Below are 26479 nucleotides of genomic sequence, written 5' to 3'. Positions count from 1 at the left end.
AATGATATTTGGGATATGCTGGGTTAAGTAAAATACATCATTAACTTTAACTTCATCTGTTCCTGGGGCACCTGGGTGGCTGTCGGGGAAGCGTCTGCCTTCAGCTCAGGTCATGATCCAGGGTCCTGGGATCGAGTCCCACATCGGGCTCCCTGCTCAGTGGGGATCTGCTGCTCCCTCTCCCTCTGCGGCTCCCCCTGCCCATGCTCCCTCTTGCTTGCTCTCTCTCCAATAAATAAACAAAATCTTTAAAAATAACCCCACAATTTCATCTGTTCCATTTGCTTGGCCAGTAGATCTAAATACTGCATTTCTGTTAGGCTTGTCTAGGAGTTCGAGACCCCTGTGCAACATCTCGGAAGGACTTCCATCCAGGGACCTTCAGGCGTTCCGAGGTGTGAGCGTCCAATGGCCCCTGTGGCGAGGCCCTGCCACCTGCCGCCCTGTGGACGTATCCGGTACTGCAGGCTGCCTGCGGTCTTCATTAATTCCGCAGACACCCGCCAGCTCCCACGGGGACGCAACATGGGCCTCGGGAAGGCCATCCGCGGGCTGGGAGAATACATCGGAGATATTCGCTGGCCTCTCACGTTTAGATTGAGGATCCATTTTAAGTTCATTTTTGTGTGGCGTGTAAGCTGGAGGATCAAGGCTCAGTCTTACTACACACGGGCTGGCCGCGTGGCCGGCCGGAAAGGGACTCCTTCGGCGCCGACTTGCCCGATGCCTCGGGTGCAAACGCGGGCGTCCCCTGTGTGTGGGTCTGTTTCCGGACTGCGGTTTCTTCCGCTCCACCAGTGATTCTGTCCACCCTCGTGCCCAAACCACACCGGCTTCCCGACAGGCTTTCCAACAGTCTGGGTAACGAACCGTGCACGTCCTCCAGGTTTCTGTTCAGGGCCTCCTCGGCCATTTTGGCTCCTTTGCAACAGATTTTAGAATCATCAGTTAGTTTCCACAAAAAAAAAAAAAAAAAAGGAAAAGAAAAAGAAACAGTCGGCCGTTATTTTATTTTTTTTAAGATTTATTTACTTATTTGACAGAGATAGAGACAGCCAGCGAGAGAGGGAACACAAGCAGGGGGAGTGGGAGAGGAAGAAGCAGGCTCATAGCGGAGGAGCCTGATGTGGGGCTCGATCCCATAACGCCGGGATCACGCCCTGAGCCAAAGGCAGACACTTTACCGCTGTGCCACCCAGGCGCCCCTCGGCCGTTATTTTAATTGGTATTGCACTGCATCCATAGACCCACTGGGGGGGAGAACAGGCGTCTCCCGAGCCTCTCCACTCCGTGCACGAGGTACCGCCCTCCTCTCCTTCACCTCCCGCAACAGGAGTCTGCGTTCTCAGGGTAGAGCAGCCGTACGTCTCTTGTCCAACTTATCCCCACATGTTTAACGTTTGATGCTATTCCAAATAGTAATCTTTTAAACACGTAAATGTCTCCTGTTCCAAATACTTCTGCCAGCAGAGACACGGGTAGGACGTTTGGACCCTTCCCCGAGGACACACGGGCAGCAAGTAAGCATGTCAAGAGCGGCTCAAAATCATGTGCCGTGAGGGAGAAGCAAAGTCAGTGAGGGGCCGCTTCACGCCCATCAGAGTAGCGGAAATCACTTCTAGAAAGTCGAAAGGCCGCGTCCACACAAAGGCTGCTTAGTTTTACTCGTAATAGCCCCACACTGGAACCAGCCTCAAAGCGGGCCAGGTGAAGAAACAAACACACCCAAATAATGCAATGAACAGTGTGCACCAAGAATAAGGGGCCTGCATGGACGCCTCCGGAAATAATGAGCCTCGGCACAAGTCAGACAAAACCGGCAACAGGACATCCCATATGGCTCAGTTCACATAAACCGAAAGAAAATGGACCATATCTGCAGTGACAGAGGCAGGTGAACGGCAGCGTGGGGAGCGGCAGGGAGGGGTGGGCAGGGCTGCAGAGCCACCAGGAAACTCTGGGCTTCACGAGCGTGTTGTCCTGTGGTGATGCTTTCATGAGGACAAATGAGCGTCAAAACTCATCAACTCATGGACTTTAAACGTGATTTTCATGGAAATTTTTTCTCCACGAAACTGTGAACCATGAACACACACAGCCCCTTGCAGACAGGGCTGCTGTCCTGAGACACGCGGACAAAAGCCTGCAGGAGGCCTGGAGCCCGACTGGCTGCAGGCTGGGGTGGTGAGGCCCGCTAAGTCCCTCCCAGACCAGAACCAACACAACCCTCCCCAGGCCCCCGGCTGCTCCGATTACCTCAACACCGCCAGTCAGATGGGGGCCCTGGACAGTCCTCGGAGGCCGAGAGGCCGGTCTGTTCTGGTGAGCCCAGCTCCAGCTGTCACAGATCTCAGTGGGGTCGGCTGGGACAGGGTCAAGACAGAACGCTGCGGGTTGAGGGGACAAAGGGCTGCTCAAAGTGGCTGAAGCAGAAAAGGGAGCTCACGGTTCGTCGGTGCAAAGCTCGGGGACAGCACGCGGATGGCGTGGCAGAGAGCCTCCCTCATGGGTCTGGCCCCCCCAGGGTCGTCGAGCCTTGCTCTTTGCGCGGCTCCATGTATCCCACAGCCTATATTCCCCGTTTCGAGTCTAGGGGGAGAGGTGGGAGGACAAAACTTCTATTCCCGGTTTCAACACAAGTCACGGGCCTGACAGCAACAGCCCAATGAAGTTACTTGTCGTGGTGAACCGCACTCTGGCTGGAGAGATGGCCCGCAGTGCCTGTCCTAACCTGGGATCGTGGCCCCTCTAGGACTGAGCAGCCCCCCACCTCCCACGCTGCAGGGCTGGCTGGACAGCCCAGGGGAGGTCTGGGGTGTGTGAGCACGAGTACCGCACTGGCCCGTGCCCCGCACGCGGCCAAGATTAGCTCGGTTCCCTGGGTCATGTGGGCTCCCGCCTGGCCTAACCTGGGCTGGAAGTGCCCCCCAGCCCGGGACCCACTCACCCCATAAGCCAAGCCTTAGACTTGAACCCAGGGTCCACGTGGGGGTTCCCAGAACGAGAAAGCCAAGCTCACCGCCGAGGCTGCACCAGGCCCGGTCCTGCCAGGCCGCTGGCTCCGGCTGATACTGCTAGGTGAGGATGCCCAGGAAGGAGTGGACCCTGGCCCGGTCTTGAGATGCCCCAGCTGCAACAGCCCCGGGGGGAGGAGTCACATGATGGCCCCTCGGCTCCTTCTGGGAGAAAGGGGCTGCCGGAGGCCACCAGCCAGAAAGACCCAGCAGCTCTCCCCGTAGTCCTGAACCAAACTGGAGAGCAGGTGTGCAGCCTACGACACAGGTCAGACCCATGAGGCCCACAGCCCTCAGGAAGGCGGCTGCAGGGGGCGCTGAACAGGCCATGCATGGCAACCCCCATTCTCCCAAGCCCACCTGCCCGCTCAGGGACACAGGAGGCCCGTGGCTCCCTCCCCATCCCCGGCCCCCAACTGCCCAGCACACAGCTGGGGGTGCCAGCACAAGGACCAGGTTGTGGCCGTCAGAGGGCTCTGCACTGGGAAAGACAAGGAGAGACCCCCGACAGGACTGCTGCTGGACAGAGGTCCCTGATGGAAGCCGGATGTGGTCTGTCGGTTGTCTTTGCTCCTTCTTGGGCCCCAGACGGGCCTATAACTGGTGAGAACGGGCAGGCAAGGGGGCAGACCTTCCCCCGAGGTGTCAGCCCAACGGGCATGGCCGCCTGCCGCAGAAAGGAGGGTCAGGGAGCTGCGGGGCTCCTCACTCCGCGGATCACGGGTTCGTTCCTGTTGTGGGGGTGGGGGGGATGACACAGGACTGGTGGGGACAATTCCAGGGCAGGTGGCAGGGCTCCCAAAGAGCTCCAAGTCCAGGGAAGAGAGAACACATGGGATGGCCCAGACCAAAGGAAGGGGAAAGACCTACCCACCCTGCTCAAGAAGCCCTTCCGATTTTCCGCCACCGGAAAGTACCACCTAAGGCATTCCGAAGAATTACCAGCAGTCCCCATGGCCCGGACCTGGCTGCGCTGCTACAGCCACAGGGAGCTGAGCCAAGAGGACCACGTGTGCCTTAGTCTTCAAAGTCACACGGGCCTTCAAAGTCACAGCCTGCATCCAGCAGCTGCGCCCATTAATCAGAAACCGTCAAGTCACAAATCCCTAGGTCTGGCCAAGGGGCCGGGACAGGAGCTGTGCCCAGTGGGCTGGCTCCAGGGCCCCAGGGCCCCAGGGCGGGCCGCTGCTTGCTGCCGGCTTCAGCCATCCCAGCTGCTGGGGCCCAGGCCGGCAGCCGCGGCCTCCCAGCTTCTTGGAAGAGCTGAGCCTGGTCCAACATTGGCAGGGGCCGCATAGGGAGGGGAGAGGTCGGCAGGAAACAGACGCCTCCTGGTGAGCGGTACCAACACGCCTGTTCAGCGGTTCTCACCGGCACCCCCATCCCTGCTTGCAGTGACAGCTCAGCCGGCTCCCAGACACCCCAACCTACAATCCAGCAGCCTTCGCCTGCCCCACGTCCCCAGCCTGAGGGCTGATCGCAAGGCAATCAGGGTGTAAGGAGCGCACCCGCACGTCATCCCCGTGACAACCAACAGTTGGCTGTTCTATGGTAGAAGGGACAAGAGTCAGAGACCAGGCCCACAGTCTTCTTTCTTTTTTTTTTTTTAATGGCTGCATTTCAAAGAACCACCGTCTTTTCACTCAGAAAATTTCCCAAGAAGGGGATGGATTAGTGCAACAAATTGGCAGGCTTGACTGGACACAGAGTTTTCCAGGCATCTCGAGGACAAGACCCCATCGCCCAGGCCAGCCACCGAGGGGGGCCTGTGGAGACCCGACAGGAGGAATGAACAGGGAGGACGCACACCCCCTCTCCTCACCCTGTCCCCACCCCCTCACCCCGAGCGGCAGGCCACCCCGTTCCCCGACTGGGAGCTGAGGCAACAGGCGGCAGGGGCTGGGGTGAGGCTGAGCCCGGGGCAGGGTCCACAGGGCCCTGGTGCGTCAACAGGCCGGTGGGTCGCTGCTGTCCACCTGCAGCCCTTTGCTCAGGAGGAAGGCATCCTGCTTGGGGTCTCGGCCCAGGAAGAGCTTCAGCATGACACTGGCATCCTGGGAGCCGCCGGGCCTCAGGATGCAGCTTCTGTAGTCCATGCCGACCTGCTGGGAATAGGGGTGGGGCTGATCAGTCCTCGAGCAGCCCCTCTCCCGGCCACACGTGGGCGTCCGGGCGCCTGCATCAGCATCGGAGAGAGCACTCACGCGCAAGCACACGAGTGTATTCACAAGCATGTGCACGGTATGTGCACGAGCATGTGTGTGCAGGAACCCCAACCATTTGCAACTCCTCGAGGCCCTTCACGTCACGGAGGCCGAGGCCCTGACCGAGCCCACCACACGGGCGGCGGAGCTTTGGCGGTGACAAAACACAGGTGTGGAAAGCCGGCTGAGCCCCTGGCCCCAGGAGGATCTGGGGTGGCGAACCTCAGGGCGGAGGGAGGGCCCATCTCCAGCACCCAGCGAAGACCAGCGGGTGCCTCAGCTCCCCTGCCCTGGTCCCGGGCGGCAGGGAGCAGCACTGAAAGGTCACGTGCTCCCTCCGCAGGCAGGCGCCCCCCAGAACGGCCGGCCCGCCCTCACCTTGCCGTTGAGGACGCCCTCCTGCTTGAAGCGTGTGTGGAACATGTCCATGGAGTACACCTCGCTCCACAGGTAACCGTAGTACTGGGCGTCGTAGCCACCTGCCAGGTGGCCGAAGGTCGCGGGCATGTTGGTTCCTGGGACAGACGTGTTACGGCTCTCACCGCGGCCCCGTCTATCCCCCAGCCCCCTCAGTGCCCCTTGCCAGGAGAAGGGGGCCTCAAATCAGCCCCATCAGAGATGACCAGCACACACCCAGGAGGAGAGGGCCTGGCCTGACACGCCTAGAAAGCAGGAGCTGGACAACATGGCCAAGGGAAATACACGTGGCCCACTATCTGCTGATGCTTACGAGTTCGCACAAAAGGATAAATCAAGGCACACCCGTACAGCGGAGAGTGTGCACGGTTAAGCTTTTTGATGGAATTTTTAAAGTTCTTGTAGAACAAAGCAATTCCCCACCACCTACACCGAAATCCCAATTATTTCCAGGTGTGTTAATCTGAGCACTTGTGATAACGCACAAGGAGAAGCGTCACAATCTCAGCTACTCTTTCGCAGGGTATGAAATCCCTGGTCTTTGCGGCACCTCCCACCTGTTCCAGAGCGCGGTGTGGGAGGGCACCGCTGGGGGAGCTCGGCGGCTGGCGGGGAGGGAAGCCGCACACGGCCTGAGCGGTACGAGGGACGGCGAGGAAGGATGGAGCTGCTCACACCCAAGGCCGCCAGCCACCTGCTGGAGCCGGGAGGCCCAGGGACACAAAGCAGCAAGGAGCCCAGAGGCCATCTGCTTCCTCCCAGGCCTCAGCTGCCACCTATAAACTGGCCTGACTCCCTTCACACGTCACTAGATCCTTCCGACTCTGGGAACGGCGGAGACCCTGACCAGACCCTGACCAGGTGGGCCCACCTCGCGAGCGGCTACCTGGCGTGGCAGGGACCCCAAGGATCTCCTGGCACAGGCGGGCGTACTCCTCCGCTGGGTCTGCAGCCGTCTGGGTATGCAGGGCCTGGTCCACCTTGGCCAGTACGATCTGGCGCAGGTTGAAGAGACCTGACGGGCAGAAGGAGACAGGGAGGCTGGCTCTGTACCCCACACAAGCAGCAGAGAACCCCATCAAGGCAGGCACCTGGCCTCCCCTCCCCAGGCAGGAGGGCGGCTCCCAGCGGGCACCTGTGTTGGCCTGCCGGGACTTGATGAGCTTCTCGAGCAGCTCCTGGGGGATGGCGCTGCCGGTCTTGTAGTGCTGGGACATCCTGAGGAGCGGCTCCTTCTCCCACACCCAGTTCTCCAGCATCTGAGAAGGCGCCTCCACGAAGTCCCGCTCCACGTGTGTCCCGCTAAACATGGCAAACTCCGCCTGTGGGGTGGGCAGAGCTGCAGGAAGGTCTGGAAAAGGCCTGGCCAGCTCCGAGCCGCTGGCCTCGCCTGCACACGCGGTATGCTCTGCTCTCCAGACAGGCACAGCAAGGCGAGCGGACAGCAGGCTGTGCGAGGCCCCTACACCTGGGGACGGGGACAGGTGAGGCTCCCAGGGAGCTGCTAACAGACATCCCGGCCCAGGACACACAGAGGCAGGGAGCATGCCCGTCCCTGGCTGGCTGCCAGGCTCCCTTCCTCCACCCACAAACCCAATGCTCTCAAAAAGCCCTGTACCCCGAAAGGCACAGGCCTGGAAACCACGGGATCTGGAGGCACCTTGTATTTTCTCCGCTTTTATGTCAGAAATTTTCCTGAAGAACAGCACCTGGCTGAGTCGTGCTAGAACGCAGCTCTGGTAGCCACTCGGCCAAAGGAGCGCATGCCCTTGGGCAAGTCCCTTCCAGGCCCAGAGGGAGGCAGGATCGGGGACCTGGGAGAGGACGTGCGTTGGGCCTCGTTACGCTCGGATCCTATCTGTGACTTTGCCTACTTGCTAAAATTTCTAACCCTAAAACCAGCACCTGTGGCACTTTGCGGTCATTCAACCCTCTGCCTCTGGGCTTTAGCTCTGGGACGGGGGTCCTCTTCATGCTCTGTTCAGAGCTTTTTTTTCCACCCCCACTTCTGTGTTTCTTTTGTAGGCAGTTGGGCTGTTTACATGGATCCCAACAGGGGTGCTTGGAGGGCTCAGTCAGTGAAGCATCTGCCTTCAGCTCAGATCATGATCCCGGAGTCCCGGGATCGAGTCTCCCATCAGGCTCCCTGCTCCGCGGGGGGAGCCGGCTTCTCCCTCTCCCTCTACTCATGAGCTCTCTCTGTCTCTCAAATAAATAAAACCTTCAAAAATAAATAAATAAAACGGATCCCAACTGCCATGCTGAAGTGCTACGCGGCTTTCCCGAGGGCACGAGGCCGTGATGTGCAGAGAGAGCACACGGTCGGTCAGAGGCGCCCCCTGCAGGCATGAGCTACGGCGCCGACGGCTGGGAGTTCGGTGTGAACCAACGGTATGCATTAGAGGCATCTTTCAACAGAAACACGCACCACACAAGGTTCCATATCGATTGTCACTCACAGGGACCTAACCCCGTGTTCGCACGGGAGCCCTGATTCGGTATTCGCGAACTCTATGCTCGCAGCGACTTTACAGAACTGTGAGTAGTGACAATGCATATCTACAAAGACCTGAAGGAAATGAGGGAACCACGAGAGTAGCTGGCAGAAAAATGTTCCAGATACGGGACATACCCGTGAGCATGTGGCGCGGAGGCAGGAAGAGGTGAGGGGCGCGTGAGCAGGACGGCCGGGGCGGCCAGGGCCCCAGTGCTGCAGACGCTGCCCTGCCCTGAGGGGCCGCTGGCCGCTGAGGACCGTCACCGCACGGACGACACAACACACAGTGGACGGCACACCAACACAAAGAGCTGAAGCCAAAACTTCCAGAAGAGCGAAATTAGGAGAAAATGATCTCTTCAACAAGACACAACAAGTGCAAACCGTGAAAGAAAAAAGGCAGTACAGGGGCGCCTGGGTGGCACAGCGGTTAAGCGTCTGCCTTCGGCTCAGGGCGTGATCGGCGTTATGGGATCAAGCCCCACATCGGGCTCCTCTGCTGTGAGCCTGCTTCTTCCTCTCCCACTCCCCCTGCTTGTGTTCCCTCTCTCACTGGCTGTCTCTATCTCTGTCAAATAAATAAATAAAAAATCTTTTAAAAAAAAAAAAAAAAGAAAAGAAAAAAGGCAGTACAGAAAACCCTCTGCTCAAAACACACTTCTCAGTGAATCCCATGCGCGGGCACGTCCCTCGGCCACCAGCAGGAGCGCGGCGCCCACACGCACTGCCCTGGGACGGACCCCGAGCCCACGACGCTCAGGGAGGGAACCAGACACAGAAGGCCCCATGGCGTGTGCGTCCACGTGTGTGACACGTCCAGAGCAGGCTCCTCCACGGACGGGAAGGGGGCTCGTGGGGGCTGGGGGCTGGGGAGGTAACTAAGAGACATGAAGGCTCTTTCTGGTAATGGAAATGTTGCAAAATGTTTGCACAGCAATGACACCTCCATAACTTGGTAAACTAATGATCACTAAAATATTCAACTTAAAATGAGGTCCCCGGGGTGGCCCTAACCCAACAACTGGCATCCTTATGAGAGACACGCACAGAGGGATGACCACATGAGGACCTGAGGAGACAGCCAGCTACACGCCGAGGAGAGCTGCCTTAGAAGGAACCAGTGCTGTCAACACACTGACCGCAGACCCCTAGCCCCCAGCACCGCAGGGACACACTTCCAGCCAGCCAGCCGTCTGTAGGGCTCCGTGATGGCAACTGGCATCGCTGTGGCCGTGGTGACCCAGGGAGCGTTCACTGTCCAGGGAGGAGGCAGCCTCCAGACGCACCAAACCCCAGCCCCGCCCCGCCCCCACGGCCCCGCACCCACCTGAGAACAGAGCTGGTGCATCACGTGCCCGAACTCGTGGAAGTAGGTCTCCACCTCGTCGTGCTGCAGCAGGGAGGGGGTGTCTGGGGTAGGCTTGGTGAAGTTGGCCACCATGGCCGCGATGGCGATCTGGCGGCTCCCGTCGTGCCGCAGGCAGCCTGGCTGCAAGCCGAAGCAGGCCGCGTGCCCGTACTTCCCTTCCCTGGGGACGGAGGCAGGGTCAGGGGCAGCTAGGAATCTGCTCCACACACCGACTGGCCCAGAGGGCTCCTGACCCCACAGGAGTCCCTGATTCTGCCACCCTGACTCTGCATCCCCTAATCACCCATCTGCCAGCCCAGGGACCTGGACAGGCTGAGCAGCTCAAACTTGCTTCTCGGGAGCGAGTGCCCAGGAGCCGGGGGCCTGCCCCACATTCATCCCACACAGCAGGCCGAACATCTGGGGCACCCTCCTCCGTGGACAGCAAACGCTCCTGTCCCCTCACCTGGCCCTGCACCGTGGCGACCCCACAACCCATTTCACAGATGGGAACGCTGAGGCTCGGAGAAGCATCGCCCAGCTCACCACGCACCTTGGGTAGAGGTCCAGGTAGAACTTCCCAATGACCCTCCCTGAGGCCGAGTCCCTCACGGAGTACAGCTTCACGTCTTCGTGCCACACGGGGGCGTCCTCCTCCAGGTCGAAGGTCAGCCCCAGCAGCTCCTGGTAGATGCTGAGCAAGCCCTGGGTGACCACGTGCATGGGGAAGAACTCCTTGAGCAGGTTCTGGTCCACGCTGTACCGCGTCTCCTCCACCTGGTTCATATAGTAACGCATGTCCCAGGCGTTGATGCGCCCATCGAAGTCCAGGCCCCGCTTCTCGCACTCGGCCTTCTTCAGCTCCAGGATCACGGCCCGCTCCTGCTCCCCAAGGGGCTTCAGCTTCTGGGCCAGCTCATCTGGGGAGGGCAGAGGGGAAGGCTAGGCTACCTCCCTGCGGCCGCTCCCCCGCCAGCCCCGGTCCACAGCACGATGGCCCCGGTACCCTGCCTGTTAGGCCTGACTGCCGGCACAAGCCAGACGGGCAACGCGTCGCCCTGCAGCAGGCGGGGGGCGGGGGGGAAGACCCCTCGGTCTCCCTCCACGAGCAGGGAAGGATGGCTGGAGTGGGGACACTTGCCCAGAGCTCACGCCGGGAGGCAGGAGAGCCGGGGCAGATGCAGGCTCACTCCAGAGCCCTATGCTCGGCCATCAGGTTAGAGTGCCTTGAGGGTGTTAGGATTCCCACTCTAGGGTGAACAGAATGTGGCTCTCAGAGGCCCAAATCCCACTCCTGGAACCCACAGCGGGAGGCTGGGGGCGGCAAGGGGTTACCTAGGAAAGTGGCCACCACCTGGCTGCTCTTAGCCATGTTCATCTCCAGGACGTAGTCAGCGTGCGTGCTGAATCCCAGCAGGCTGGACTTCTGTGCCCGGAGGGTCACCAGCTCTCTGAGGATCGCACAATTCTCCTGGAACCAACCAATGACCAGCTCTGTGGGTGCCGGGCCCACTGCCTCCCACTTGGGCCCCGTGGCCGCACAGTTCCGGAATGCCAAGACCCCAGCTGTGTCTCATTTCCCTCCCTCCTTCCCATGGCCTAGGTTTCTATGGCTGTGCTGTGGTCCTGCCATAACACATGCATCTCTATAAACCCTCAGGTGACTTTCAGACCCAGAAAGGGTGTAAGCATGAGGGGTTCAAAGGTCGCGACTGGAGCGCAATGTGGGGCCAGGGCTATGCAGGTGAGCCTCAGGGGGCACTGTGCATGGGAAGCTCAGCCCCGTCTGCTGGAGACACTAAACAGCAGTGAGGCCACACAGCGGCGTGGACGCAAACACAAACACAAGCATCTGTGTGGGAATGGAGGTCTGTGCGTTGAAGACACGCCCCAGGCCACAGTCAGAGGCCCAGGCCGCCACACAAGACGCAGAAAAGGGAGGGCGTGTCTGCAGACCCCAGCTCAAGCCCCAGCAAAGCCACTGGAGAGAGAGAAGGGATGACCGAAGCTAAGGCACAGGAGCAGCAGATGGTCACTCAGACACAGGACTGGCTTGGGGGAGGGGTCAGACCCCGAGCTGTGGCCTGGGCCCAGAACCAGACCCAGCATGGAAGTCCGCTAGGGGCAGGCTGAGCTCTCCTGGGGCTTGCTGACCGCCGAGCCTGGCCCAGCAGGCACCAGGCAGACAGGACAGGCCCTGCGACTTCCAGGCATCGCCCTCCCACCTGCTTGCAGCGACAGTTGAAGGCCTCCTCCACCTTTCTCCTGGTCTCAGGCACGTGACATTTCTTCAGGAGGGGAAAATAATGCGGGTACTTGAGGGTGACTTTCAGCTTGTCATCCCCAGCCTTCTCCAGCGAGTTCAAAAAGTCATCTGGGAGGCCGCCTGCAGGAACAAAACCAGGGCTGCCACACGCCCGAGAAGCTACCAGGCCCGTGCAGCTGAGGTGGGAAGGCGGGCTTCGCTTCCACGAGAGAGGCTAGGACCGGGAGCCTGCAGGGAACAGGGTGCCAGGCCCAGCCTCCCCACCCTGCCCTGAGCCCCTCCGGGAAGACGGAGAGCTGCTGCCCTTCCCACCAGGGCTCCCCGGGAGGAAAAGCTCCTTTCGGCTCAACCCCTGACAGAGGAGGCTTCCGGGAACTGCAGTCTCTTCCCTTGTCCCTCCCCCATCAGCGGCACCAGGGATGGACAAATGCCGCCCAGCTGCCCTTGCAATGGGCCACACTTCTGCAAGAACCTCCCACCCGGCTCCCCGCCCGGAACCATCTCCTAAGACAGAGATCTGGGTGCATCACCTCCAACTGAAAACCTCCGGGGGTCACCACCTCACAGCCCCAGCTCCAACCTGGCCCACGGCTCCTCCCAAGGCCAGCTCGCCTGGAGCCTCACCTCAGTACAGGTGAGAAGGGACGCTGTGCGGCAGGGTGAGCAGTGCCAGGAGGGCACCACCTCCAGGCTCGGTGCGTGCGTGCGTACATGTGCAGACACCCGTTTCCTAACTCAGCGACGGGGCCTGGGAACAACAGTCCCACAGCAGCAACGGGCACGCCCGGCACCCACATCTTGGTCTCAAATAGCAGCCCAGGCCAGGGCAAGGACAAAGTGAGCCCGGAACACAAGTCCCAAAGACAGTGCTCACAGAGGAACAGGGACGCTTCAAGCCGCAGAGGCTCTTAGGTGGAACTGGGACAACCCGAGCATCAAAACAGGGACAGCAGCAGACCACAGTCCCCAGATCAATGGGGCCTCCGTCCACACCGACACTGCAGATGAATCCACTACTAAGAGGGAGGGAAAGTTCTGACTTGAGAGACCAGCGCGTAAACGCACAAGGAATGATGGGGTCAGAAGGCCGACCATGGGAGCCTCCCTCACCCAGCGGCCCAAAGTGAGGAGCGGCAGCCCAGGGCACCCCCGGAGTTGCTGCTGACAGGGAGAGTGGCCCCACCTCCAAGGAGGCACGGGCAGAGAAGCACCTTCCCCGAGCGCCTAAAACATGGCGGGGGGGGGGNGGACAGAGAGAGAGACACGCTGTCCGAGACTTTGTAAACAGACAACAACTCTCCCCTTGGCAAGCAGAAGAAAACAAACACGCGCCACACCCTCGCTCAGCAGGACCCACGGTCCAGGCCTCCTGGCCACGGTCACCGCCCCGCCGTCTGGGGCTGGCTCTGCTCCATGGCCGGGGCGCCCAGCTGCCCCACAGGAGGCCCGGCTGCCACGGCAAGGCCCCTCAGGCTGGACAAAGGGGCAGAAAAGCCGGCCCACGAGAGGGTGTGGGTGAGCAAACTCGTCTGCTGAATTCCAGCCCCGGGATCCCCCTCTGGCCAGAAAACCATGGGCGCCTGTCCTCACACGGGCAGCCGTGGGGGAAGGGGGAATTGCTGCCTGAGGCACTACGGACGGGACTGAACGAGAAAAAAGGGCAGTGGAGGGCGGCGCTGATGGACCCACAAGCCCCTGTTCAGGAAGACCTGCCACTGCGGGCCCCTTTGCAAGAGAGCTGCCTTCAGGCGCCTCTGGTTGTGCGTGGGGGGGAGCTCTGGCAGCGGGGCCCGGCACGGCCACCCCCCAGGCAGCCGCTGCAAGGTCACTGCCACGACGCTCCAGCGCCTTACATGGGACTGACAGGGCTCGCAGGCAGGAGCGAAACCGCTGGCCTAGGCTTTTCAAAAGTGTCCACGTCAGGAGAGGTGACAACACTTTTGTGAATGGCTGAGGGGCGGTTCATTAGGAAAGGAGCCTAAAGAGACAGGAAAACTCCATGTGACGGGGGCTCCGTGAGCGGACCCGACGGGGGAGAGGACTACAAGGAGTGCCATCGGGGCAGCAGAGCCCGGGGTGGGTTGTGCTCCCCGTGACGCGGCCGTTCCGTGCTCTGCCTCCGCCCAAGGAAGAAGCAGAGACTCACAGGCCCACAGACGACTCACAGCACGAAGGACATACGTGTGGCAGTGTCCCACGGAGAGGACAGAAAGTGCACCGTCAGCTAAGGGTTAGGAGACGCCAAGGACACAGAGCTTCCCGCGGTACAGTCCTTACAACTTTCCCACAGTGTGAAGTTTTTCGAAATGAAACAGTTGGGGAAAGAGAAGCAAAGAAAAGAGTAAAAATTTAGAAGACCCCTTGGCCACAACCCTTCAAAATCCCCACCTACAGCCAGGTTTGGGGACAAGAATCAGCCAGGACGCGTCTACCTGATCCTCTTATAAAACTGAAACAAGAAGAGCAGGGGCGCTGGCGGCTCAGTCGGTGAAGCGTCACCTTCAGCTCAGGTCATGATCCCAGGGTCCTGGGATCGAGACCCACATCGGGCTCCCTGCTCAGCGGGGAGCCTGCTTCTCCCTCTGCCTCTGCCTGCTGCTCCCCCTGCTTGTGCTCTGGCAAATAAAAAAAATCTTAAAAAAAAAAAAAAAGAAACAAGAAACAAGAACAGCAACAGGCGGGGGCATGGGTCTCAAAGGGAAATCCTGGCGAATCCAGCCACCTGACCCAGCACTCCTGGCACTGCTAGAGGAAGGATCGAGAAACAGATTCCAAAGCGCTGACTGGTCCGAGTTTAGAAGCCCCCTCGCCCGGGGCGGTGGACACAAATGTCCCTGCACTTCGGAAGCCTGCGGGTGGTGGCCGTGGCCTGTGAGGGTCCTGAGACCGCGAAGCAGCCCCGCCCCAGCCCACGCCCCCACCAGTACCCAGCTCCTCTCGTGTGAGTGGCAGGAAGGTCGTGTCCTCGTTCAGGTTCTTGTTGAAGTCGATGCACAGAAGACTCAGCTGCTTCTTAATGCTCTTGATTTTCTGGAGGGAGGAGCACAGCTGTGAGTGGAGCTCTGCCACCAGGGCTGGGGGCTCCCTCCCTACAGGGGAAGAGACAGGCAAGGCGGGAAGAGGGGATGGAAAAGACACAGACATCAGGTTCTAACACCGGTTTATGTGGCGCCAACAGAACACAGACACCGGCTTCCACACTGAGTGGCCTTGGCGACCCTGGGGACCTCGGGCTACTGTCCCCATCTGTTAGGAGACCCCAGCCAAGAGAGTTCTGGACCCTACTATGTTCAGAGTCCGCAGCCTAGGCTTTCGGACATTTTGACAGAGCAGCAGGGCTAAGCCTCAATGTGGAAACTTCTGATGGGGGGTGAAGTGCAGCACGGGAGGGGGTGCTGTGGGGACACTACGTCGGCCCACCGCCACCCCTGGGGGCCCTAGGGCCAAGCCCAGCCCTGGGCATGACGACTGCTGCTCTGTGCCAGCAGAGGACAGGAGGGGGCAGGGCAGGGCAAATGTGCCTGACAGCTTTGTGGGGATCGTGGGGCTCCTTGGGCGAGACCCTGGCTCAGAAGCAGCCGGCACAGGTGCGCTGAGCCTCGCCGGCCACGACCCTGCGCTGGGCACTGACACGCACTCCCTTATCTCACTGAAGCCGTGCCAGTTAAGGCTCTGAGACGCAGCAGGAAAACAGCATGTGCCCTAGCAGAACGAGGCAACGCTTCAGGGTCCCCACCCAGCCCACCGCCCCGGCTCAACACCTTCCACGAGGCTCCCTCCTCCACATGGCACTCCCCGCGTCCCTTCCAGCAAGGCGGCTCTCAAGGCACTGTCTGTGCAGCCCCCAGTACACAGATGCCGGGCTTTCAGCAGCCAACAGAGCTTTAAGAACTGCAGGGCGCCTGCCCAGCTCAGTCAGGAGGCACGTGACTCGTGCTCTTGGGGCCACGGTTTCAAGCCCCACGTTAGGTGTGGAGACTATAAAAACTGAAAATAGCTGTCGTTCGACTGAGCGTAGTGCATGCACCCACCGAAGGGGAGACGCCACACCAGATTCTGGAACCCACGGCCCAGGATGGAATCCGACTCCGGCCCCAGGGGCACTGGGTTTCTTGTTTTTGTTTTTAAGATTCTTATTTTTATGGGGGCACCTGGGTGGCTCAGTCGGTTGAGAGTCCGACTCTTGGCTTCAGCTCAGGTCATGATCCCAGGGTCCCGGGATCGAGCCCCTCATCAGGCTCCGTGCTCAGCGGGGAGTCTGCCTGAGATTCTCTCTCTCGCCCCTCCCAGGCTCATGCACACGCAAAGTCTCTCTCAGATACATATGTCAATTAAAAAAAAAACCTATATCAAAAAAGGATTTTTATTTTTATGTAATCTCTGCACCCAACATGGGGCTCGAACTCACTACCCTGAGGATCAAGAGTCGCTCGCTCCACCAACTGAGCCAGCCAGGCCCTCACCGGCACTGGTTTTAGCGACGGATATGCCTCATCTCTTGGAGTCCTGGCTTCTTCAGCCATAAGGCAGAGGTGCTGGCCTAACCAGAACAGTGTCCGTTCTAAGTGACCAGAGGGACAGTTGCTGAGCTCTGGGTGTGGATCTAATATCTGCATTAACTGTGTCTTTCATTTCCTGTGTCCTGGTGCTTTCCCGTCTAGGGGTCTTGCTGATGAAGAGCTGGCCTCTCCTAGGTGTGACCAGTTCCTGGGGACGGTAAACAGCTCACCCATAAGGGCACCTCTTGTGTGCAAACCAGCCCGGCCACCGCCCACAGCCCGGCCACCTCCATTATGCGGCTGCCTGGCACTCAGAGAAAACGGGGAGGGAATGGGGTGAATAAAGATCCTCAGAGATTAACAACAGGACGGGGGGCAGGCGCAGCCCTGCTCGCTCGCTGGTCCAGGCCAGAGCACAGGAGATGCCATCTGTGAGGCTGGGACTTACAATAGGTAATGTGTATTTGGTCTTCGTCCCCATTCCCGGCACACAGCTCCTAAAACCCTTGGAATTTCTTCCGTGATAACAAGAAACTGCAACAGCCCGAGTGACACAGGAGTGGGGATCATCGTGTTCCCTACCACCAGCCCCTTTCAACCACACCTGAGTGCATATTAATGGGGTGCTTTGGAAAGCCCCTGAGGACGGGGGCTGGTGGCCAGGGAGCCAACCACCCACAGTGCGGTGTGGCACCTCCTTGCTGCTCTGGGAGGGGAGACGGGCTGGAGGTTGCAGGTTCAATCAATCACCAATGGTAATCAGTTATGCCTATGCAATGAGGCCCCCACAGAATTCCTAAAGGACAGGATTCAGAGAGTTACCAGGATGGCGCGCACAGGGAGGGCAGAGCTCCATGCCTCCCCCCCAGACCTTGCCATTCTGGGTTATACCCTTTACAACAAGTCAGTAATGGTACGTAAGCTTTTCCTGAGTTCTGCAAGCTGCTCTAGCAAATGACTTGAACCTGAGAAAGGGGGAACCTCTGAACCACACAGCTGGTCACTCACAAGCAGAGCTAACAACCTGGATCTGGGATTGCTGTCTCACGTCCGCGCAGTCTCAAGGGGCCAAGCCCTGGAGCTGTGGGACCTGACACTACCTCCGGGTAGATGGTGTTAGACACCCAACTGGTGTCATAGAGAACCGCGCGGTGCGGGAACCCCGCACATCTGTATCAGAGGGAAGCTGTGCTGTTGTAGCCGAGTACAGAGAACAGGAGGCCCCCAGCCAGAGGGAGCTTTTCCTTAATGCCATTGCACCAAAGTCACGGAGAGGACCAGCGGGTGTGCCCCCTGCACCGGGCCCTCTCTCCGTAGCTGAGGGAGTGCCATGCTCTCGGGAAAGCCACACCGTAACTCTGGAGAACCCAGGGCAGGGTGGGTGCAAAGGCAGAGCTATTCCAGACAAACTCCCCCTCCCAGAACTGAGGCAGCAGAGGTGGGCATGCAGCCAGAGCCCCCCCCCCACCGCCCCACAAGCTGGCGCTTACTTGCTGAGTGTCCTCAGGCAGGTGCAGCCCGTTCCTCCGGCCCAGCTTGATCAGTCGCTCCAGGTACCGCATGGCCTCTGGCCTCAGCGAGTCCTTCTGAACTTTCTCCTAGAGTAAGACAACCGCAGGTGTATGTGTGATAGAAAGCTGAGGCACTGCCATGTGCTGGGGAGGTGGCGGGAGACCGAGGCACTGGCGCAAACATCACTGCCTAGAACGTGAGATCATGCGGCCACCAGGGACAGCAGTTACGACCACCCCCCGACTCAGCAAGGGCACTCCTGGGCGTCCATCCCAGACACATGGAGACTTACGTTCACATAAAACCCGTCCACGAGCGCTCGCTTCCTGGGAACAGCTCAAACTAAAACTGGCCCAGAGTGCCTCCCACAGGTGAATGGTTAAATGGGAATGAGAACGGTGAGCGGCCTCAAGGTCATCATCCTGGCTGTGACAGTGACGGGCTTTACAAAATATTTACGCTGGGGAAAACCGCGCAAAGGACAGACTGTCTGAGTCCGTTCTGACGACTGCAGGTACACCTAACAAAGGTCTCCAAGCCACGACTACAAAGCCTGCTCGTGCTTCCAGGGGCCGCGCGTCCTGCCTGCCCCACGGCACGCTGGTGCACTCTCCTGACCCAGGGGACGCAGGCGCTAAGGGAACGGATGGGAGCGCCGCTGCCCACCTCCGCGGCTCACTCGGACACCAGCCCTTCGGAGCACCCGGCGAGGTCAGGAAAATGAAACCATGTGGTGGGTGCAGCGAAGGCTTACAAAGTCCTCGGCATTTTAGGCTCTCTTACTCGTGTTCCTCTGCATTTGTCTCTCACCCTTTCACGTTTCTTTACTGCGGTAAAATAGAACACAAAACTTACCACCTCAGCCATTCTTAAACGCACAGTTCAGTGGCCTTTAGCGCGTTTGCACTGTCACGCAGCCACCCCCACCGGCCGCCCCCAGGGCCCCTCAGCTCTCCACCTTCTCAAGTCTGAGGAACAGAACGATCACGTCTACAGAGGTCCAACCCAGCGGTGCCCATCCGGACGCCGGGCTGACCCCCGGGTGTCTACCTCCAGCATGCCCGGTGCCTCGCCGTGTCCTTACCTGCAGCCAGACGACCCTCTGGTACACGTCCTGCCTCATGCTCATCTCCACATCAAACTCGGACAGCCTTTTGTCTGCCTCTGTGCTGGCTGTCCGAATGTCCTTAGAAGGAGAAACATGCTGGGGGAAGTCAAGGATATTCCTCTGAACTGAAACGGGGAGAGAACAGGACAGGTGTGAAAAGAGGCCCCAGGGGGAAACTGGCAAGTGCCGACCTCACCCCCACCAGGCCTGCAGCTCGTCCGTGTCTGCCGATCTGTTCCACGCACGCTCTCCGCCCTGGGCCCTGGGCCGGGTGCCGGAAGAAAGAAAGGGCATGGTCATCTACAACCTTGCGGATCTCACAATCCGACAGAAACAGAGTCAACTCTCAACACTCCAAGGAAAGAAGGACCATAACAGAGAGGTATGACAAGACCTAGAGAGGCTAAAATAACTTGACTCCAGAAAAAGAGCCACGGCTACTGATGGCAGCATTTTAAATTCATAAGTGATTCCTTAACTTACACAGAGCGTTTCGTTAAACAGAGGAAGTGTGAGTGGCTGTGAGAGTGTAAGCTTTGTCACTGCCTGACCCGGCAACACACCAGGAGGTGCCTACATGCAATCACACAAAAATCACACGTTCACAGCAGCTGGACCGGGAATAACCCAAGGGGACATAACCCAAATGCCCACTGACAGGTGGGTGGACACACACAGTGTGTCCATCACACGCGGCATGCCACTCAGCCAGGAACAGGAAGGTGCCCACACGCGCTGCCCTGGGGACGGACCCCAAGCCCATGACGCTCGGGGAGGGAACCAGACACAGAAGGCCCCACGGCGTGTGAGCCCACGTGTGTGACATGTCCAGAACAGGCTCCTCCACAGACGGGAAGGGGGCTCGCGGGGGCTGGGAAGGGGGTGGAGAGTGACTGCTGATGGGGACGGGATTTCCCTTTGGGGTGATGGAATGTTCTAGAATTAGAACATAGTGATGGTTGGACAACTCTGAACATAAAAACCACTGAAATGTATGCTTTGAGCAAATTCTATGATATATAAATCAGATCTCAACAGAGCATTTAGTTTCAAAAAACAAATATTCTCAATTGGAAAGACCTGTATTCAAATCATAGCTTGGTCGTTCCTGTGGCCCCAGGGCAGACCTGCTGCTGGCTGCCTGAGAGAGGACAGTGAAAAGGACAGAAACAGCACCCGTCCGACTGGGATTTACAGGCTCACAAGCACCTATGACTGCATCAAGTGTGACAACAAAGTGGTACAGAGTGTGGGATCGATGCAAACGGCCACTGTGAGCAGAGGGGGCCCAGGAAGGGGCTCCTCAGGGGAGTTAATGCATAATCACAGAGGAGCCCAACATCCAGCAAAGCAGGGGTTGTGTGAAGCCCCGAATTGGGAGAGTGTGAGCGAGTTTAGGCGGCCACACGGCCGGACACACACAAACCCTACTAGGAGCGTCAGAGAGGGGCGAACCGCACCAAAAGCAACATCGAGGACTCTGGCCTTTGTCCAGAGGGCAGTGGAAGGACACTGAGGGGCTGGCTGAGGGGAATGCCATGATTCAATTTTAGTTTCCTTAAAATTCCTGGGGGGGGGGGCTCAGTCAGTTAAGCGTCTGCCTTCAGCTCAGGTCACGATCCCGAGGTCCTGGGACCAAGCCCCGCATTGGGCTCCCTGCTCAGTGGGGAGGCAGCTTCTCCCTCCCACGTCATGCATGTATGCATACGTGTGCGCGTGCTGGTGTGCGCGCTCTCTCTCTCTCCCCCTCAAATAAATAAGTAAAATATTTAAAAATAAAGTAAAATAAAATAAAATCCCTTTGGCTACCGTGGGGAGATGGGAAAAAAGGCTGTAGGAGTGAAGTTGGTGTCTGGCAGGGCTCCGCTCAACAGGCAAGAACTGGCATCATGCAACTGCCAAGAGCTTCTCTGAAAAGAGATGAGGGGGGAGACTGAGGCGCACCCACTTGCAGGCAGCACAGAAACCCGGGGCATCTGGCAAACACGGCAGCAGGAGGCTTCGTAAAAATCCCCCAGCAGAGATTCTCCAAGGTTCCCAGAGAAAGGACTTTGGCTAGCGATCCAGGGGCGGGGTTTTTCCCAGCTCAGAGTTCTCTGCTGCAAGCCCCACCTCGGTCTTTTGTCCCCACACCGTCAACCTCTACAGAGGGGCTCGGGGAAGCAGGGCTACATCTGTCTGACTGAGCGCCTCATCCCTCACGAAGGGAGCAAACAGACTGCCAGGAGGAGAGAAGAGCCAGCTGCGTGGTGATGAGGACACCTGATGGCATCAGGTTACCCAAAGCGCAGGGGGGAGAAGAAAAGCAAAGGGGGCCGAGTTCAATGGCTCAGAGAAAAAACAAGTATCTCCCGGGACACAGAAAGGAGCAAGAAGTGGCTCCAGTTTCAAGGCTGGCACCTGAGCTGGCTCCTGGAGAGGAGTGCTGTTAGACATGCTGGCCTGCTCTGGACTCTCAGATGATGTAGCCCGTGAGGACTCAGCATGCCCGGCTGTGCAGCAGGGCACGCAGGGGAACCAGCGGTCCTCCGGGCTGCCTCTTGCCGAGCAGATGCCTTTACCCCCAGTCAGCTCCTTTATCCATCACCGCCCCCCTGGGGAGTAAGAGGCCTCAGCCATGGCCAGGGTCCAGGAGCTCCAAGGCCATAGCTGCTCCTGCCTCCCTGCCCAGATCCTGACCCAGATTTACCTGTGTAGGCCACTTCCACATCAGCGAGCGCCTTGAGGGTACTCTCATAGGACACGTCTTCGAACTTCTGGGAGCCCACCTGGTCATACACACGCTTAGTTTGCTCAATGAGCTCCACAGTGAGCTCCCCTATTTGCTGGGCACTCAGGTCCCATCTTAGGTAGTTCACCACGGAGCACGGGGCTGCTGTGTCCAGGGCGTCTCCTGCACAGGCTGGACAGAGAAGACAGAGCCCCACACTGAAATTGTGCGCTTCAAGGAGAGTTAGGGTTAGACTAACTAGGGGTTGGAGGGCAAGGGCAGGAACAGTTTCCCCGTGCAGGTAGGCAAGGCCCAAGGGCTTTGTCAGGGTGCACAGGGTGACCAATCCTTTAAACAGAAGAAAATTCTGCACCCGGGAAGACACTGGGTGATCTCTGAGGGTGTCTGTGCTTGTTGCAACTGGAGAGCGATGCTACTGCATCGAGTGTGGGGGGTGGACAGGGATATTGCTGGACACCACCTAGGGCCCTGGACACCCCAATGACCCAGCCCCAAAATCGGCAGTGCTGGCGTAGATATTTGGTATACACCTCCATCTGAGTTAACTTGACTACAAGGTGCTACCCCCGACATCCCTTGATGTAATGTGACATTCACACTGTATTACTTTCCAAAAATAGGAGGAATTCCATATCACCTAAACATCCCTAGCCCCAAGAGTTTTTGGATGAGAGACCGTGGTCTATAAAAACAGCTGTCGCTGAAACTGCTGTGCGGTTGTTCCGGATAAAGATGTTTTGCTTTCGTTCCCTTGTTGATTCACAGTTCTGAACTCTGGGTCCTATGTGGCCCCCATTGTACAGATGGAGTTTCTGAGATTTGGAGAATTCAAGTGTCATGCCAGGATCCCACGCCAGCAAGTGGCAGAGGTGGGATTCAAACCCGTGCAGTCTGACCTTGGCTCCCACCCTGTGAACCAGTGTATCATATGCACCCCACCCCCCTTCATAAATCTCTGGTTGTCAGATCTTCCTGCCCCCTTTCCAGGGCTCCATCCCACTTCAACCCTTACTGGAAGTCTGTACCAGGGGTCAGCAAACAACGATCTGTTTTTGTACAGCCCGCAGGGTCAAAATGATGTTGCACGAGATTGAGTACGTGACTCACCAAGCCTAAACGAGTGAGCCCTTTACCGACCAGTTTGCCAATCCCTGGTCTACACTATCTAGAATCTATTGGGTCTTGCACAGCAGGTCTGGCCAGCTGGCCTGGCCCAACCACACCTGTTTTCTTCAAGGTATCTCCCAGGCCTTCCCACAGGCTGCCCCCTCTGCCCTGAGCCCCAACCCTGCCAATCTTCCATCCCATGTTTCTTTCTTAGATGTCCCAATGGCATCCCTGCAGCACCTGTATGTCTCAAATGGCTATACCTGCCCCGAATTACCTGAATTAATGAACACAGGCTCGTGGGATTCCCCCAGCAGGGTATGGAATGCAGAATCAGTAGAAGCTCCTCCAGGAAATACCCACTTGTGCCCCATTTTCCCCTCTGGCATGGCAGGGAGTTGAGCAGGGCCACAGTGGTCCTGGACTACCGCCTTTTTGCGTATATCAAAGAGGGACGGGATCTTTGCAGGGTACTGCCGGCTGGGACCTGTGTTTGACGTCTCCGATTAAAAGATAGAGGGTGACTGAATGGCTAGAAACAATAACCAGCTCTAGGGCAGGTTTTTTAACAACGTTATCAACATCTGTGGCTGGGTCGCTCTCTGGGGTGGGAATCCACCCTGGGCACTGTAGGGTATGGAACAGCACCCCTGGTGCCCACCCACTCAATGCCAGGAGCACCCCCAGTCGTGACAATCACAGATGTCCCCAGATACTGCCAGTGTCCCCTGGCGTGGCGCAATCCCCCCCCCCCAAGCTGGAAAAAGAAAGGCTCTTGAGCCAGGACAGGTCGATATTCTGATCAACTGCAGCGAGCTTGGGGAAAATCCTTCCACTCGCAGAGCGCTGTGGACTTCAGAACTGCAGAAGAAAGATGTGGGTCTGTGTTACATTTGGTGGTAAAAAAGGACTCCAGAAGCTCGGACAAGGTAAGAGATGTGTGTAAGCTGAGAACTGTCAGCAAAATCTCCTGGAGGAGCTAGGACTTGAAAAACTGGAGCAGATGCATTCATTCTGTAGTATTTCAGCTTGCCACCTACGTGCTGGGTCCCAGGCTAACAATTCTGCTGCAAACAAGGCAGACAACATTCCTGCCCTCCTGAGGCCCCAATAACCCTAATTATGATTATCATTAATGCAATTATCATCACAGTCGGCTGGAGAAAGAACTGGGGGTAAGAGAGACCAGCAGGAGAAAATTCAGGAGACACCACAAAGCAGCCTGGACAATTTTTAAATACAGGACGCACATTCCATCGCTCCCATAACGAAAACCTTTTCGCGACGCCCCCCTGCCCTTAAAATAAAAGGGACTCCCAGCTGTGTTCTCCCCGAAATGACTTGTTGCTACCCAAACGCGCTCCGCGTGCACCTGCCTCCCCGCCTTTGCCCTCGCAGTTCCCGCCACCTGGGGAGGCCTTCCCGCAGGTCCTGGCAGCATAGCTGCTTCTCCCCGCTGGGTCGGGGTTGATAGGCCAGCTCCTCCGAGAAGCCCCTCAGGGACCGCCCTCTCCAGAGAAGCGCCGTCAGCCCCACCACCGATCACTCTCTAAAGCCCTGGCTTGCTTCTCCGCTGGTTGAACGCCCGTCTCTGGCTCTGAAACTCCGCCTAGAACTCCCGGTCTCCCCCGGGGTCCGCCCCCAGGACCAGACCCGTGCTCAGCTGAAGCCACACACACGGAGTTGGCTGAATGAATGAAGCGGTGGAAAAGCTGGTTCGTTCATTCGGCCGCCCAGGCGGCGGGGTCCCGGGTTCGCCGACCCATGCCCCCCAGGCTCCAGCCCCTCGAGGGTCACTAGGCTCGGCTCCTAGGCCCGAGTCGCGACCCCGAGAGGCGCGAGGGTGGAGGGGACGCCCGGGTCCGGTGAGCGGGGCCGCTCCGAAGGGCAGCTGGTACCTGCAGGTGGCTTCATGGCTGGCGGGTGTGCACCGGCGGCCCCTCCCTCCACCTGGCCCGCGTCGCGCTGCCTCAGCTGCGGCGGCCGGCCGTCTCTGTCCACCCAGGGTCCGCAAGAGCCGGGAGCGAGGTGCCCGCCGCCCGCGCGCCCGCTGAATGCTGGGAGGGCGCGTGCGCCGCTGGACATGGCGCAGGCGCGGCCCAGCTCCGCCCACACCCCCGGGGCGGTGCTTTAGAATGCTGGCGCACTCCACGCACGCGCTGAACCCTCCCTGCCCTTCATTGGCTCTGGCGGCGAGGGGGCGGAACCTTCGGGGAGGCCCGGGAGGGACGTTTCTACGGAAACCACACACAGCTGGCACCCGGAACCCTGTGCGCTTGCGGTTCTTTTCTGCCAGGACTTCTTTGCCTGGGCTCCTAGCTCCCGTTTTCACTTGTGCTTGCCCCCGTTCTACTTTCATAACCGTGTATTCGGCTAGTTTTGCAGGTTTTCTCCCGCACCTGAGGGCGTCACGTTAGTGACCGCTTACCATCAGATCTCGGGCGCTCTTTGTAGATTATGCCAACGAGCATCCTGCCCAACTTCCAGCATCTAACGAATAGAGGCGGGACACATACATCAGCAGAATCCGGTGAATCAATTAATTAAATTAAAGGCAGTTTTTTAAAAAACCGAGAAAGCTTCAGTAAATGACTCCAGGACTTCAAACAACAGGTGTTTCGAAACGGTGCAGTACCCTAACCTGTAACTATCGTAGTCCATTAAAACAAACAACAAAACCTTGAACTAAGGGCCCCAGGTAGAAAAATTTGCTAGAACTAAAATGGCCAAAAAACCTACTCCCCTAATTTCTGCAAAAGAACTTAAAGAACTCCGGGCTTTAACCATGCATGCGTTTTAAATGAGATAAAAGTGAGGGGCGCCTGGGTGGCACAGCGGTTAAGCGTCTGCCTTTGGCTCAGGGCGTGATCCCGGCGTTATAGGATCGAGCCCCACATCAGGCTCCTCCGCAATAAGCCTGCTTCTTCCTCTCCCACTCCCCCTGCTTGTGTTCCCTCTCTCACTAGCTGTCTCTATCTGTGTTAAATAAATAAATAAAATCTTAAAAAATAAAATAAATAAATGGGATAAAAGTGAGTTAGGAGAACACTTCTTGCAACTTCATCTCTAACGGTGATCAGTTGTGAGGCATCCTAGGGAACTTCCTCACCACTCACCCTCTATTAAGCACACCAAGCTTTAGCCTACTTAATCTTCATTTTCGCTCTTTTCCGTACCTGGAGTTTTTTCCTCATCCTCCAAGTCCACATCTATAAGGTAGATCTTCCCTAACCGTCCCGGCCCACTTGCCTCCCCAGTCATAACCGCGGCGCGCCCTTTTTTCTTTATAGCGCTTGCCATCAAGGGCAAAGGGTTAACTTACGTCCTCGTTTCCTAGTTTGCGGTTCGTCAACCCCAGTACAAGGCGATGGGAGCACAGTTTCCTGGTTTTTACAGTCGGTTTGCGGTATTTGCTGGCTATTAGGCACCTACTGTAAACAAGTATGTCTGTATTCCTTTACGTCTTAGGGGTTGAATGAATGAAAGAATGCGTCTGTGGGTGGATGGGTGGGTGAATAAGTGTAAAAGCTTGTGGGTAACAGTCGCTGCCATTCACAGAGCGCCCGTGCCCCTCCAGACGCCAGATACTCAAACACAGCAACACCACGTGGCCGGCTCGGTGCCACGTGACCGGCTCTGCCGAACGCGCTGGAGTCCGCCACTGTCCCACCATGCACCGCTCCATTCCCGCTCGAGAGGGGAAATCCGTCCTGATTTCCGGCCTCCGTTCGGTCGCAGAGGTCAGTTGCCCTAACGACCAGCTCGCCCCCACCTCT

General features: G+C 58.2%; 1 protein-coding gene across 4 annotated transcripts; it reads right to left on the bottom strand.

Annotated features, from left to right (window-relative positions):
• Positions 1–4602: 4602 nt before the first annotated feature.
• THOP1 (thimet oligopeptidase 1) lies at positions 4603–26277 on the bottom strand. Of its 4 annotated transcripts, XM_019804122.2 has the most exons (14): positions 26026–26277; positions 25132–25193; positions 21555–21767; positions 18842–18990; positions 17736–17843; positions 14674–14776; positions 11706–11866; positions 10816–10951; positions 10034–10400; positions 9460–9661; positions 6771–6957; positions 6522–6650; positions 5597–5733; positions 4603–5119 (listed from the first exon to the last, which is right to left on the bottom strand). In XM_019804122.2, exons 2-14 carry the CDS (start codon positions 25172–25174, stop codon positions 4961–4963), a joined length of 2094 nt encoding a protein of 697 aa, XP_019659681.1. In that variant the 5' UTR covers positions 25175–25193; positions 26026–26277; the 3' UTR covers positions 4603–4960. The 4 variants fall into 4 exon arrangements, with proteins under 4 accessions (XP_019659681.1, XP_034513345.1, XP_034513343.1 ...); XM_034657454.1 differs by lacking the exon at positions 25132–25193 and having other exon boundaries at positions 26026–26275; XM_034657452.1 differs by lacking the exons at positions 25132–25193; positions 26026–26277 and adding an exon at positions 24602–24778.
• Positions 26278–26479: the final 202 nt, after the last annotated feature.

The sequence above is a fragment of the Ailuropoda melanoleuca genome, chromosome 4 (assembly GCF_002007445.2).
Source record: "Ailuropoda melanoleuca isolate Jingjing chromosome 4, ASM200744v2, whole genome shotgun sequence".
NCBI lineage: Eukaryota > Metazoa > Chordata > Mammalia > Carnivora > Ursidae > Ailuropoda > Ailuropoda melanoleuca.
Note: the sequence above shows the minus strand (reverse complement) of the source record. Positions and strands in the feature narration are given on the sequence as shown.